Below are 13,437 nucleotides of genomic sequence, written 5' to 3'. Positions count from 1 at the left end.
GTGTGTGTATTTTTTTGATTTGTTGTCCTCCTTCTGGTTGTGTGAAGAGGCACAGTGTATCTACCTATGCCTCCATCTTGGCCAGAAGTCCTGTTTCACTTCTAATTGTGGTAAAATACTCATAACAAAATTTACTCTTAATCATTTTTAGGTGTACAGTGCACATAAACTCAAAACCCTTCATCTTGCAAAACAGAAACTGAACCCATTACACATTGACCACTTCCCCTGCCCTCTCCACCTCAGCCCTTGACAACCATCTGTATTTATGAATTTGATGTCTCTAAGTGCCTCGCGAAAGTGGAATCTCACAGTGTCTGTCTTTGTGATTGGCTGATTCCACGTAGCACGTCCTCAAGGCTCATCCATGTGGTGACATGTCACAGAACTTTTTTCCCTGTTTAAGGCCAAGCAATACTCCATCTGTGGATGGAACACATTTGGTGTATCCATTCATCTGCTGACACTTTGGTTGTTTCGACCTTTTGGTTAAAAAAAAGTGTGCCTTTTAGGGAAACAAAAGAAAAAATAAATGGGACTATATCAAACTAAAGAAAATTTTGCACAGCTAGGAAACCAACAAAATGAGAAGACAACCACTGAATGTGAGAACATACTCGCTTGTAAATCGATGAGGAGTTAGTCACCAAAATTTATAAGGAACTTTCAAAACTCCCCCTGGCTGGTGTGGCTCAGTGGACTGAGTGCCAGCCTGCAATTAGAGGGGACCCGGTTTGGTTCCCATTAGAGCACCTGCCTGGGCCGTGAGCCAGGTCTCCTGATGGGGGCACGGGAGGCAGCCACACACTGATGTTTCTCTCCCTCCCTTTCTCCCTTCCTCTCAGTGTAAAAGTAAATAAGTAAAATCTTTTTTAAAAAATATGAAAATAGCTTTAAAAATATTGGCACAACTCAAAAAGCATAAGCTATAAAAATTCTTCACAAATTGACTTAATAAAAAGTGTTATTTTTAATCTGATCTTTTAAAAAATCATTAAGAAAGTGAAAATGCCAAAGACTGTATTTGGAAAGAAACTTGTCTAGAAAAGAGTCTTCAAGTTGATAATGAGAAGACAAACCACCCAGTTTAAAGTGGGCAAAGACTGTGAGCAGACACCACAAGGGTGGCCCCAAAGCGCACCGTGTGCGCAGAGAGATGTCCGCACTCACTCAGTGTGAGATGCAGGTGCAGCACGCACCACTCGGAGGGTTGAACTTGAGAAGAGTGGCAACACCAAGCATCGGCGAGGGTGCGGAGCAGCCGGAACTGGGACGCGCCGTGGGAGGAGTGTGAAGTGCGGTCAGTATGGAGGAAGTGTTGGCAATTTTTAATGAAGTTAGAAACGCAGTTATCTTATAACTCAGTGATTAAATCTTAGTCATTTTTCCAAGAGGTAAAAAGTATGTCCAAATAAATTCTTTTACACAGATGGTCATAGCAGTTTTATTCATAAGAGTCCAAACTGGAAAGTCCGAACTGGAAACACAAATTTCTATCAACAGATGAATAGGAAGTGGTGGTTTATCCACACGAACGAATGTGACACAGCAAGGAGAAAGAGCTACTGCAACATGTAAGCACACTGGGTTGAGTCTTCGAAACATCCCCGAATGGAAGGAGTCAGACACACAAGATTACATATTATATGCATCCATTTATATGAAGTCCTAGAACAAGCAAAACTCATCTACGCCAACAGTGATCATTTAGGACTGGGGTGGGATTAGCTGAGAAAGGGCAAAAGAGAACTTTTGGGCGTAGGTTAAAATTCTGCACACTCAGAACAGGTGTTCTGTGTGGAAGCTGGACCTCAGCAACGCTGGTCGGAAGGTCTGGTGACACCCGCATCCACAGATCAAGCCTCGCGTCTTCCCAATAGAGGGCTGGAGGCCCTCTGTGAATGATTTACTGCCCAAAGCCGCCTAGGGTTGCTGGGATTTGCTAGGAACTCAAAATAAGCTTTCATGGGGGAAAAGAGTTGCTTTATGCAATTTGAAAAGAGATTATTTTGGTTAATGTTTGGAGAAGGAAATGGTCTTACTAGGCAGTTACCTGCTGTGTAATAAAACACGTCTGCTTCTGAACAGCCCGACTGAAGGCAGAAGTTGCAACAGACTTTTCCTGCTTGTTTCCTCTTTCATTCATTATCTAGCTGACAAAGTCTACTTACCACTGTAGACCAGTTCAAATACTACTTCTGTGAAGCTGTCCCAGATCCTCCCTGCTGCACCAGCCCCCTCCTTGCCTAAGCTCCTGCACAGCTGGGAACATGTGTCTCCTTCCTTCCTTGCTCCGCGTGGGGATGTGTCCCCACCAGACTTGGAATGAACTCAGGTTGGATGGTGTCTTCCTTCCTCATCAGTGCCAAGACTTCGCACTGGTCGTTACAGGCGAGTACATTTCCAAATAAATGACAAAATGAGCCCGAGAGCAGGGAAAGTGACAAGAAGAGTTGAGTTCAATCCTGGAACTGCTAAGGCAGACAGAAGTTATGTGGTGCACTGGAGTGAGCCAGAAAGATGCACAGACCACTGACTGAAGACCGTGCTCCCAAAGGCAAGTGGTCATGGCTGAGCTGTAACTGCAGAAGAATGAGGGCTCGCACCGGCCCTCGCCCGAGACTTCTGGCTTTGGGGAAAGCAGGAGACATCAACCAGGCTAAGTAGACCAGTAGACCAGTAGACCACAGAAGACCAGTAGATCACAGGACAACAATGACCAAGTCCAAGTTTGGAAGTAGCAGGACAGAATGGACAAACACGAGAGGCACCAGTTACACAGATGTGGGGTTTGCTTTTTATTGTCCTGTGCTAGACGCCAAGGACAAACCAATAAGATATGACAGTTGTACTCCAAGCAGAAGCGTAATAATGAAAGAGATAGAAAACATACCAAAGTAAGTGCAGTAACAGAGGAGGACGGGCCCTGACTCACGATGCGGCAGAAACCCGGGGAGGCGAGCAGTCACACGGGACAGGCCAGGAGGCAGGGCAGCTGGGAGAAGGGGAGTGTCCACTGGCGGTGCTGTGTCGCCAGCTCCATGTCCAGGACTGAGTGGCGCGAGACAAGGCTCCAGGTGCAGAAGGCCGTAGAGTGGATGCAGCAGAGGGGCCTAGGATGTGTCCTGAGGACCATGGGGAACCAAACTGGTTTTACATGAGAAAGCATTCTCCAACTTGCCTTTCCAATAGATCAAAATTTGCTACATCATACTCTTTAAAGGAACAAGATTAGACAAACGGCTCTCTTTAAAGGGATTTAACTGAGGGACAAACTGTGATTGTGCAGCCCAACGCAGAACTGTTTTCCAGACCTAGCTCCTGGCCCCAGACTGTTCCGGCTTGGAGTCAACTGTCCAGGCAGGTGGCTCTCCTGAAGACGGGCGTCCCTAGCTGAGGACAGCAGCCCAGTACTGCCGCACACGGCAGGTGGGAGCCCACACGTAAAGCAGCCCTGCCCATGGCTTTGGGAAAAGTGGACACGTCCAGAGACACTGAAAAAGGACCCACGCCGCTCCTGGCCAAACGTCGCTCACTGCGCTGGAGAGTAACTGCTTTATGAGTCGCCCACACGTGCCCCCGGACTTCCAGGTTTCTCGCTCAGATGTATGGGGGTCTTACTCAAGGGAAGTCCTTCTTGGTGAACACCTTGATTACTTTTAAAGTTTGGAGCAGAACCGAAATCTTTCCCATACTCACTGCATTCGTAGAGTTTCTCTTCAGTGTGAATTTTCTGGTGCTGAAGGAAGTTGGACCTCTGGATGAAGCCCTTCCCACAGTAACTGCACACATAGGGCTTCTCTCCAGTGTGGATGATCTGGTGGAGGAGCAGCTTGGAGCTCTGGATGAAGGCCTTCCCGCAGTCCTTGCACTCGAAGGGCCTGTCCCCAGTGTGGATCTTCTGGTGTTCAGTGAGGTGAGCTTTCTGGAGAAAAGCCTTCCCACACTCCTTACACTCGTACACCCTCTCTCCAGTGTGGATTTTCTGGTGTCGAATAAGGTACGAACTCAGAAAGAAAGCTTTCCCACATTCGTTGCATTCGTAGAGTTTCTCTCCAGTGTGGATCCTCTGATGCTGAGTGAAGTTCGATGTCTGGCTGAAGCGCTTCCCACACTCATTGCAAACGTAAGGCCTCTCCCCAGTGTGGATCCTCTGGTGCTGGATGAGCTTGGAGCTCCGGATGAAGGCCTTCCCACACTCGTTGCACTCGAAGGGCCTCTCTCCAGTGTGAATCCGCTGATGTTCTATGAGGTCTGAGCGGTGGCGGAAGGCCTTGCCGCATTCCTTACATTCGTACTGTTTCACTTCCGTGTGGATCTGGTAATGCCGAATGAGGCTCGAGCTCCTGATGAAGGACTTCCCGCACTCGTTGCATTCATAGGGCCTCTCCCCCGTGTGAATTCTCTGGTGCCGGATGAGTAACGAGCTCTGACTGAAGCCCTTCCCGCATTCCTTGCATTCGAAAGGCCTCTCCCGGGTGTGGACACGCTGGTGCCGGATCAGGTCTGAGCTGTGGCAGAAGGCTTTCCCACACTGAGCGCACTTGAACGGCTTTTCCCCCGTGTGTGCTCTCTGGTGTTCTATGAGATCCGGGTAGTGAGTGAAGTCTTTCCCAAGCGTTACACACGTAGAGTCTTTCTCCGGCGTGAACATTCTGGTGCTCAGCGAGGTGGGAGCTCTGGCTGAAGCTTTTCCCACACTGGTCACCTCTGCAAGGTTTCTCCCCGGTGTGAGAAACCTGATGTCTAACTAGGTCCGAAGTAAATGGGAAGTTTTTGCCGCAGGCCTCACATGGGTGGGCTTCCTCATCTATGAGCTCTCTCTGCAGGACGAGGAGGCTGGAGCCCGGAACTGGGCCTCCGCCTGCGTTGCCGCCCACCTGGGCAGCCTCACCGGTTCGGATCTCCCAGTGCGTGACTGCCACCTGCCTGAGACCGCTCTCCCGTGACAGGGAGCTCCGAAGGCTCTGCCCTTGCAGGGTTCCCAACAGCCCCCCTATTCCAGGTGCAGAGACCCCCCCAGACTCAGACTCGGACTCAGGGGACTCCATCACTGTTTCTGACATTGTCGTGTGTGGATTTCCATCCTCAGAAGCTCCGGCTCCCGGGTCATGTTCTTGTCACCAGCTCCTACATCGGAACCTGAAATAAAACAGAATAAGGTCACCTTTCCCCCTCGTTGACAGACAGGAATCTGCTGCAGCAGGTGGGGACAAAACACACCCGGAGACGGAAGTGTGTCCTCTGTCCACCCTTCTGACCCAGCACACAGCTGCCACGGTCTTGTTTTGCCTCCAGACAGGCACCCCACCCCCCCCACCTGGGAAGGCGTCCTTGGGCACCAACATCCAGCTCCAGGGGATGCTGGTCAGGTGGCCAGTGGGCGGGGTATGTCTTGGACTATCAAAGTCAGGACATATTTCCAGACACAGACTGATCAGCCTGACCACCACTTCACTGTCCCTGCTTCCTTCGTGTGCCCCCGCCCTCCTCCCCTGCTCCGGTGCCGCGGTCAGCGGTGTCCCACTCATCCCGGCCGACACATCCAGACCACCCTCTCGTATATCCGTCCGCACTCCCTCCCCTTTCTCCCGTCACGGATGTGCGGGAAGCCTGGGCGCGGGTGCGATTGTGCCTGCTCTGTGTCGCCGTCGCTCCTGAGCACTGGCGGCAGCTTCTCCGGTGCTCTGCCTCTCCCGGGAGACCACTCCTGTGTCTCAGTCTCAAGCATCCAGCCCGGCCTCTGCTCTCAGCCGACGAGCACCAAGACGAGAACGTTTGCTTTCTCCCACACCTGCCAACTCACCTGGCCTGCCCCCACACCACGCCCTCCCTGTGCCCTGGGTTAAAGTGTTTTTGGTCCAGCCTGCGGCAGACACCCCAGCCGTGCGCTGAAGCCGCCCTCACCTGCTGGATGACACCGCGCCTGCCCCGCACAGGCCCAAGTGGGGACGCTCACAGCAGCACTGGTCACCACCGCCCAGGACTCTGAGGACGGACGCCAGAGGGGGTGGCCCACAGCAAGGAGGCGGGGCTGCCACCCCCGAGAGCACACGAGCCCCTGACGAGCGGCTGTGCAGAGATGCCGGGCACGGGGTTCACCGCGTCTGACTCCATTTGTGTGAAGTCCAGCGACAGCACTGATCCACAGCAGGGGACCTGAGGCAGTGGTGGCTCCGGGGGCAGAGGGCCGCCCTCCCTGCAGCTCTGGAGTCCTCGCCCTGGGAGCTGCCCCCCAGCAGGGGCCTGCAGCCCCAAGGCCCTGCCCTCTCCTGGGCAGTTCCCACGGAGTTACCTGTCGCTGGGTATCAACACACCACAGGTGGAGGGACAGAAAGGAGCACACCCCTGTCACCTCAGTGCTGCGGCCTCAAGTCCAGCCCAGCGTGATGGGCACTGGGCCCCGCATGTCCCCCAGGCATCTGGACGCTCTGGGAAGTCCCATCTCCACAGACCGGAGGCAGAACGCAGTCCCTCGCGGGCGTGGGGCCGTGTCCACTTCCTTGCTGGCAGTTGGCTCCTCAGGGCTCCCTGCCGGGCAGGAACTCGCTGACCCTCCTCTGCCGTGTCTCCTGCGACCGCCTGGGGAAAACCCCGCGGCCCAGGGGCTCCCGTGGCAGCCGACTTGGCACCTTAATCACAGCCGCGAAGTCGTCCGCAGCAGCTGGGAGGTGTGCACGTTGGGGGCTGGGAACCTTGGAGCAACCCCTCGCCCTGGCAGCGCCTGCCCCCGGGGGGGGGGCGGCATCTGGGACCCACCACCCGGCCCTGCCTTCTCCCCTGCTCATCTGAGAGCCCTGCCCGCTGAGAGCGCACGCCCTGAGGCGGCGCCGCCGCCGGCCCGGGGCCGCAGCCCAGCCGGCTGGGAACAGGCCTGCCGGGAAAGGGTGCCTCCGCGGGCGGCGCCGCACCCGCCGCGGGCGGGTTCTGCCCGTTTCTGAAGCGAGTTTACGTGGAGTCGCACAGTGCGTTCTCTTTTGTCTGCTGCTCTGCACACTGCCCATCTAAAAAATTTATTTTAAAGACTTCATTTATTTATTTTTAGACAGAGGGGAAGGGGGGAGGGAGACAAACATCAGTGGGTGGCTGCCTCCTGCATGCCTCACAGGCGGGCGCCCTGACTGCGACTCGAACCAGAGACCCTTTGGTCCGCGGGCCGGAGCTCAATCTACTGAGCCCCGCCAGCCAGGGCCGATTTTTTTATTGATGCACATCTCACACACCATAAAACCCACCACTTTGAAGTGCACACTTCAGCATTCTCTGGAATGTTCTTGCGGTTGTGGAACCATCACCACTGCCCAACTGATCCCGATTCCGGCCCAGCAGTATCACACTCAGTGGGCCTCCGAAAGTCCCGCCCCCACCCGGGGACCCACCACAGCCCCCGGCCGCCTTCCCTGGCCCAACACGGGGCGGCCCGGCGAGGGGCGCCGCTGGCAGCGGGACCGCGGGTCACAGGTCCTGCGCTGCTGCCCCCTGGTGGAGGCCCCTGCCGGGGCACGTCTGCAGGCTGAGGCCCAGCAGTGGGCGGGTCCGGGCTCTTCCCCTTGCTAGGTGGGCGCGGCCGTGTGGCAGCCAGGGCCGTCGCAGCCGAGCCCGTGGCTGTGCAGCTGCACTGGCGCCCCCACGGAGCCTGGCCGGCGTGAAGGGCGCCAGTGGGGTCGAGAGTGGCAGAGGCTGCAGGCTGCCCAGCGCCCCTGCTTTCTGAGTGACAGCAGTCCTGCCTGAACTTGAGGGGGCGCAGGCTGCTCAGCCAATGCCAAACTGCCCCAGCGCCCCTCGAGGCCGGTTTGACCGCGTGACGGAGGTGCAGCGGGGACAGGGACGGAGGGCAGATGTGCGCATGGCCTGTCTCCTGGCCGGGCGGACACGCGGAGGCGGCACTGCAGCCGGCGGTGAGCGGGGCAGGAGGAAACGAGTTTCTCGTTGGAAGCACCGTTTTTGAATGGGTTAGAGCGATGGGAGTCGGCTAGAGCCTGGAAAAGACTACCCGGCCGCTCGAGGCGCTGCTGCCCGCGGTGCACGCGCACAGCCCCGCCCGCGCTCCCCTGCAGGCCGCCCATGCGGGCCCGCGCCCCACAGCACCTGGGGCCCGCGCCTCGCCGCCTCGCCGAGGGCGGCCCTCTGAGGCGAGCGCCCACTGACCCGGCTGAAGAGACCCTCCTCCTGTCGACGAGAGTTACGTTTCACTGGTCGTCTTCCGACACGCGAGTCATGCTGGCTGAGGAAAAGTTTTAAAACGACCGGTTAACACTTTTACCCTGGTTTTCTGCACTGTATTTTATGAAATCAGAATTAGTCTTATGTCCTGTTTGACTTTACTTTTTAGTGGTTAAAACCGTAAGCTACACATTGTAGAAGTGTTTCAAGCAATACAGAAGCGAGAGAGACCCCAGCAGGGAAGCAGGCGAGGGCCACTAGCTGTGCGCCGCTCGGCCCGGCCGCCGCGGAAACCGCCGCCGGCTCACTCACGCGCAGGCGCAGCCTTCCGGGACAGGCGGGCCCCACGCGGCCCAGCATCCGCGGCACCGGCCCCTCCCCCGGCCTCCTTCAGGGCCATTCCATGGATGGGTGGCCAGGGTGCTCTTGGTGGCATCGCTGTCACAGGCACTCAGTCCTTGGCAACTGGGCGCCTGTGTCTGGAGGGCGGCAGGTGCAGGAGACATCTGGGCGCGCCCCAGCTCCGCCACCCCCCCCCCAGGGTGCAGTCCGAGGCCCACACCGCCCCGCAGTGTTGGGGAGCGGGTGCCCGGGGAGCGGCTGCAGCTGCCCATGCCCCTGGCAGCGCGCAGGGCTGGCTAACGCGCACTCAGCCCGAGGAGCCCTTGCCGCTCCAACCAGCTGCGGGGCCAGCAGAAAGGGACTACGGGGCTCTCCACGAGCCTCACAGGTTCAGAACTGGGCGGGCAGTGGGGTGGGTACCCTGTATGCGCACCAGACCCCGGACCGGGCACAGTGCTTTTCAACAGACCAGCGCAGCGCGACCACCCCTCCAAACCGGATGAGGCAGGTGTTGCTTCTACTTCATTTCACAGGTGACACGCGGAGAGTAAGACAGTCGGCCACCAAGGTCACTGAACCAGCAAGAGACTGAACTAAGGTCTGAACCCAGGCCTGCCTGCCTCCAGTGCCCAGGTTCCCATTGTGAGGGGCTTCCCTTCCCGGGCGGGTGGGACCTGTCGCAGACAGGGGACACTCTGCCTAGATCAGCTGAAACCGGTACTCGGGTGAGCGTGTATCGCTCCGGCCTGGCGCTCAGCTGACTGGAGCACCGTCTCAATACGCCAGGGCTGCAGGTTTGATCCCCAGTCAGGGCACACGCAAGAGTCCACCAGTGATGCCGAGAGCAAGTAGAACAACAAATTGATGTTTCTCTCTTGCCTTCCTGTCTCTAAAATCAATAAATAAAATTTTTAAAAGCTTGCATTTTAAGCTTTGTTATTTTTCTTAATTTAAAAAAGGGACCATGCCCTAGCTAGCGTGGCTCAGTGGGTTGAGCACTGGCCTGAGAACCAAAAGGTCGCCAGTCTAATTCCCAGTCAGGGCAGGTGCCTGGGTTGCGGGCCAGGTCCCCAGTAGGGGGCGCACTAGAGGAAACTGATAGGAGTGTCTCACATCTCTCACATCCATGTTTCCCTAAAAAATAAATAAAATCTTACCCCCCCTCCAAAAAAAAGGAAGGCAGGTCCAGGCTGGGTGGCTCACGTCATTGGAGCATTGTCCTGAGCACTGGAAGGATGCAGGTTCGATCCCCGGTCGAGGAGTAACTTGTCCAAGTTCCTGTCTAAGATCAACTGATACAACCTCAAGTGAGGATAGAAAGGGGGGGAGGATGTTGCTTTGTTCTGAAAGTCAGTGGTGTCTTCAAGTTTTTGTGCATAAAATGACTGTTATACTACCTGAAAACAGCTTGCATCTGATTATAAGAACAGAGCTTCAGCCCCAGCAGGTGTGGCTCAGTGGACTGAGTGCTGGTCTCTGAACCAAAGGACTGCCGGTTCGATTCCCAGTCAGGGCACAGGCCTGGGTTGTGGCCCGGTCCCCGGCAGGGGTGCGAGAGAGGCAGCCACACATTGATGTTTCTCTCCCTCTCTTTGTCCCTCCCTCCCCCTCTGTCTAAACTAAATAAATAAAATCTTTTTTAAAAAAAGAATACACTTTCATATACATGTATCTGATACAATTATTTTCATAGTTTTTAAAATTTAGAGGAAGTTTTCAAAGTTAAATATACCTTGCTTTGAATAAACATTCACCTAAAAATTAGCAACCTTGCCCTGAATGGCGTGGCTCAGTGGGCTGGGTGTCATCCCATGAGCAAAAAGGTCACTGGCTGGATTCCCGGTCAGGGCATGTGCCTGGGTTGTGGGCCAGGTCCCCAGTTGGGGTGTGAGAGCCAAGTGATTGGTGTTTCTTTCACGCATCAAGGTTCCCCTCCTTTTCTCCTTCCCTCCCTCCCTCCCTTCCCCCCTCTCTAAACATAAGATAAAAATCAAAAACAGTAAAAATAAAATGAACAAAAGGAAGTAACAATGCACCAGACTTCTGGTTCCATGAGGTACTGGGCTGACATGGCCCACCCTCCTGTGGTAACACAGAGAGCTTGCAGGATAACACGTAACACGCAGCGTCTACATGCACTGCTGGTGTGGAGGGGCTCGCAGTCCCCACGCTGCAAACAGAGCAGGAGCTGCACCTGGGAACCTGCAGGAGTAGCCCAGAGACCCTTGCCTCGTGGGGGGCACTAGAAACTGTTCCGGAATCCCACAGTGAAAGGGCGTTATATCTGGGGCCCCAGGTCCTTTAGGGCCTAAAGGAAGGAAGCAGGAAGGTTTGCTTCAGCCCCGACTCGGACAATAAAAGCAGCAGGGCCCCAGCGCCACATGGACTGGGGCTCCTCGGATCTGCTCGGGAGCCTGGCCCATCCGCCACTGTCACTAACCTGCCACTGTCACCAACCCGTGCCTGTGTCCCTGTGAGAAGAAGAGGATGGAGGACCTGGTCTGCGCTTCCCTTGCTTTCTTGCCTCCTCCCCACAGCCATCCATGAGGTTCAGGGTGGTGACTGGTTAAGGCCACACCAGCTGCCGGCACCGTCTCCTCCTGCCACCCCACCCCACCCCACCAGTTTGGCTTCTGCTCCCCAGCTCTGTCCATGGGTGTCAACAGTCTTCTCTCCTGACAAGTCCAGTGTCCCTTCACCTGTCATCTTCCATGACCAGAGACGGCACTGCATGCGCCTGACAGCTCCCTGAACTGCTCCCAAGGAGCTCTGCCCTGATCTGGGTCAGCTACTTCCGGGACCACCACTTCCATCTCTGGCTCCTGAATGCCCCCTCCGCCTGTCCTTCCCAGGACCTTTCCAGGAGAGTCAGGAATCCATGACCGTCAGGCCAGGAGAGAGAGACTGGAGCGGGTGTGCAGCCTTGTGAAAAAACAAGCAACCCTCCCCCAGTCTCTCTCCGCATCTCCCATAAAGGGATAACATGGCTATTGCCAGTGTTAAGATGCTGTTACACTGTTACAGCCACAACAGGGACAAAAGGTCCATCTCCGGATAGGAGCATGCATGCCTGAGAACTTGGTTGGACCGCATCGCTCAGAGAGATCTCTCTGTCCCTCACTGGCACTGGACATCAGGGGGGAAGAAGGGCTGCAGGGTGATTATGAGCCTGAGCTCAGCAGACAAACTGCTTGAGTTCAAAGCTTCAGGCTGTCATCCTCGGGAAGTAAGTCTCAGGCCCCGAGGTCCCCACAACCATGAGGCAGCCAGTGTGTGATGTCCCTGACATCAGAGATTTGGCCACGGGGACTGATGAAGACCTCTGGGGGCAGGGAACCTTGAGGAAAGGGCTAGGACCTCAGGCCAAACCACCTCTCCCCAGGTGGCAACTCCCCTTCAGGCCCGAGGGTGGGACCAAGTTTGTTCAGCCTATCTGGCCCTGCGGCTCTGCACCTCCTCCAGCGCGAAGCAGCTCAAGGCCCCCGCCCGGCCCAGCGTCATTTGCAGAGCTCCCTCGGGCTCCAGGAAGAGGGGCTGGTTTGGAACAACAGAAGGACTACCGCCCCTGCCCCCACCGCCCCACCCCCAGGCCACCGCAGGGGGTAGGAGGCAGGAGGCTAGAGGCGAGGCTCCACGGCTGGGTGGGTGCTCCTAGAACCCGGGAAGGAACCAAGAGAATGGAGCCGGGAATTTACCGACATGACGTTCCCTAGGGAGAGAAGCTGCGGACTACGGGCCGGAGTGGCAGCCCGGCGGGTGGGCCGTGACGGTTGCTTAGAGACCGCTCCTCGAGGCTCAAGCACCCGTACGCCCATGCGGGGCAGGCCCTTCCGCCCCGCCCACCAGAGGGCCCTACCGCCCCCGCCCGCGGCCCAGGGCCCACGGCCCGAGGCTCGGACCGCGCCACTCACCCGGCGCCCAGCGGCGAGGAGACGGCGCGCGCCGCACCTAGAGCCCGGGCCGCCGGCCCCGCAGGCCCGCCGACAAAGCCCGCAAGGCATCCCGCACGCCGCGGCCGGAAACCGGCCCCAGGCCCCGCCCTGGCGATTTCCGGTTCCGCTGTAGGCGCCCCGAGGCCCGCCCGCCTCTCGGCCGTGTGTTCACAGCCCGGCGCGGGAGGGGCGCGGAGGGAGTGAGCGGCGGGCGGCGGGCGGCGGGCGCAGCCCGGACCCGGCACGCCGGCGCGTGGCGCGTCCCCCAGTGTAAACGAGGGGCTGGTTTCCGGTGAGCCGTCAGTGCCGACGCTGAGAGCCGGCGCGGCTCGCGCGTCGCGGCAGAGGCCCGTGCCCGCTCAGTGTGAGTCTGCAAGCACGACCTCTGCACCTACAAATACACATGCTTGAGAGCAATGGGGAGTGTTTGGTAATGCAAAATGTACGAACTTCATGAACACTACGCTAGTACGTGAGGACCTCTGGAGCCACGAGCTGCTGCATAAAGATGTAACTGTCTGTCTAGACGGCGGCTATACCGCTGGCGGCTCTGGAGCCTCATCTCTCCCCTTCCCGAGGCCGTTCACCTGGGCAAGCTGATTAGAAAGCCTGGCTGTGCCCTGGCCCGGCGGCTCGGTTGGTTGGAATGTCGTCCCGTACAGCACAGGGGTTAGGGTTTGATGCCCGGTGGCAACGGATTGCTGTTTCTGTGTTTGTGTGTCCCTTCCTCTCTAAAATCAATGAAAATATCCTCTGGTGAGGATTAAAAAAACAAACAAACCTGGCTGTTCCCTCCTAGTCCCTGCCTGCAAGTGGCAATCCCACCCCCGCCCCAGTCTGTTTTATGCGCTCTCTCGGGCCATTCTCTGAGCACTCCCCTGCTGCCCCCCTGAAAAGCCTGCTTCTCTTAAGCACGAAATCTTCTCAAATCCTCTTGGTGCACGCGCATGCGGAGTGGTGCGGGATAACGTGTGCGTGGCGTCACAAGTCCACATGAGAG

The 13,437-nt window shown here is 56.8% G+C and overlaps 1 protein-coding gene across 1 annotated transcript; it reads right to left on the bottom strand.

Moving 5' to 3' along the window:
• Positions 1 to 1,428: 1,428 nt before the first annotated feature.
• Positions 1,429 to 12,564, bottom strand: ZNF623 (zinc finger protein 623). Its single transcript, XM_045860914.1, is given in 3 exon segments — positions 1,429 to 4,616; positions 4,618 to 5,142; positions 12,417 to 12,564. Coding segments are annotated over 2 exon segments (1,509 nt in total). The 5' UTR covers positions 5,067 to 5,142; positions 12,417 to 12,564; the 3' UTR covers positions 1,429 to 3,556.
• Between the last annotated feature and the right edge of the window lie 873 nt (positions 12,565 to 13,437).

Source organism: Phyllostomus hastatus, unplaced genomic scaffold (assembly GCF_019186645.2).
Source record: "Phyllostomus hastatus isolate PE091 unplaced genomic scaffold, TTU_PhHast_1.1 phas_scaffold_21, whole genome shotgun sequence".
NCBI lineage: Eukaryota > Metazoa > Chordata > Mammalia > Chiroptera > Phyllostomidae > Phyllostomus > Phyllostomus hastatus.
The sequence above is the reverse complement of the archived record's forward strand: the minus strand, read 5'-3'. Positions and strand labels throughout refer to the sequence as shown.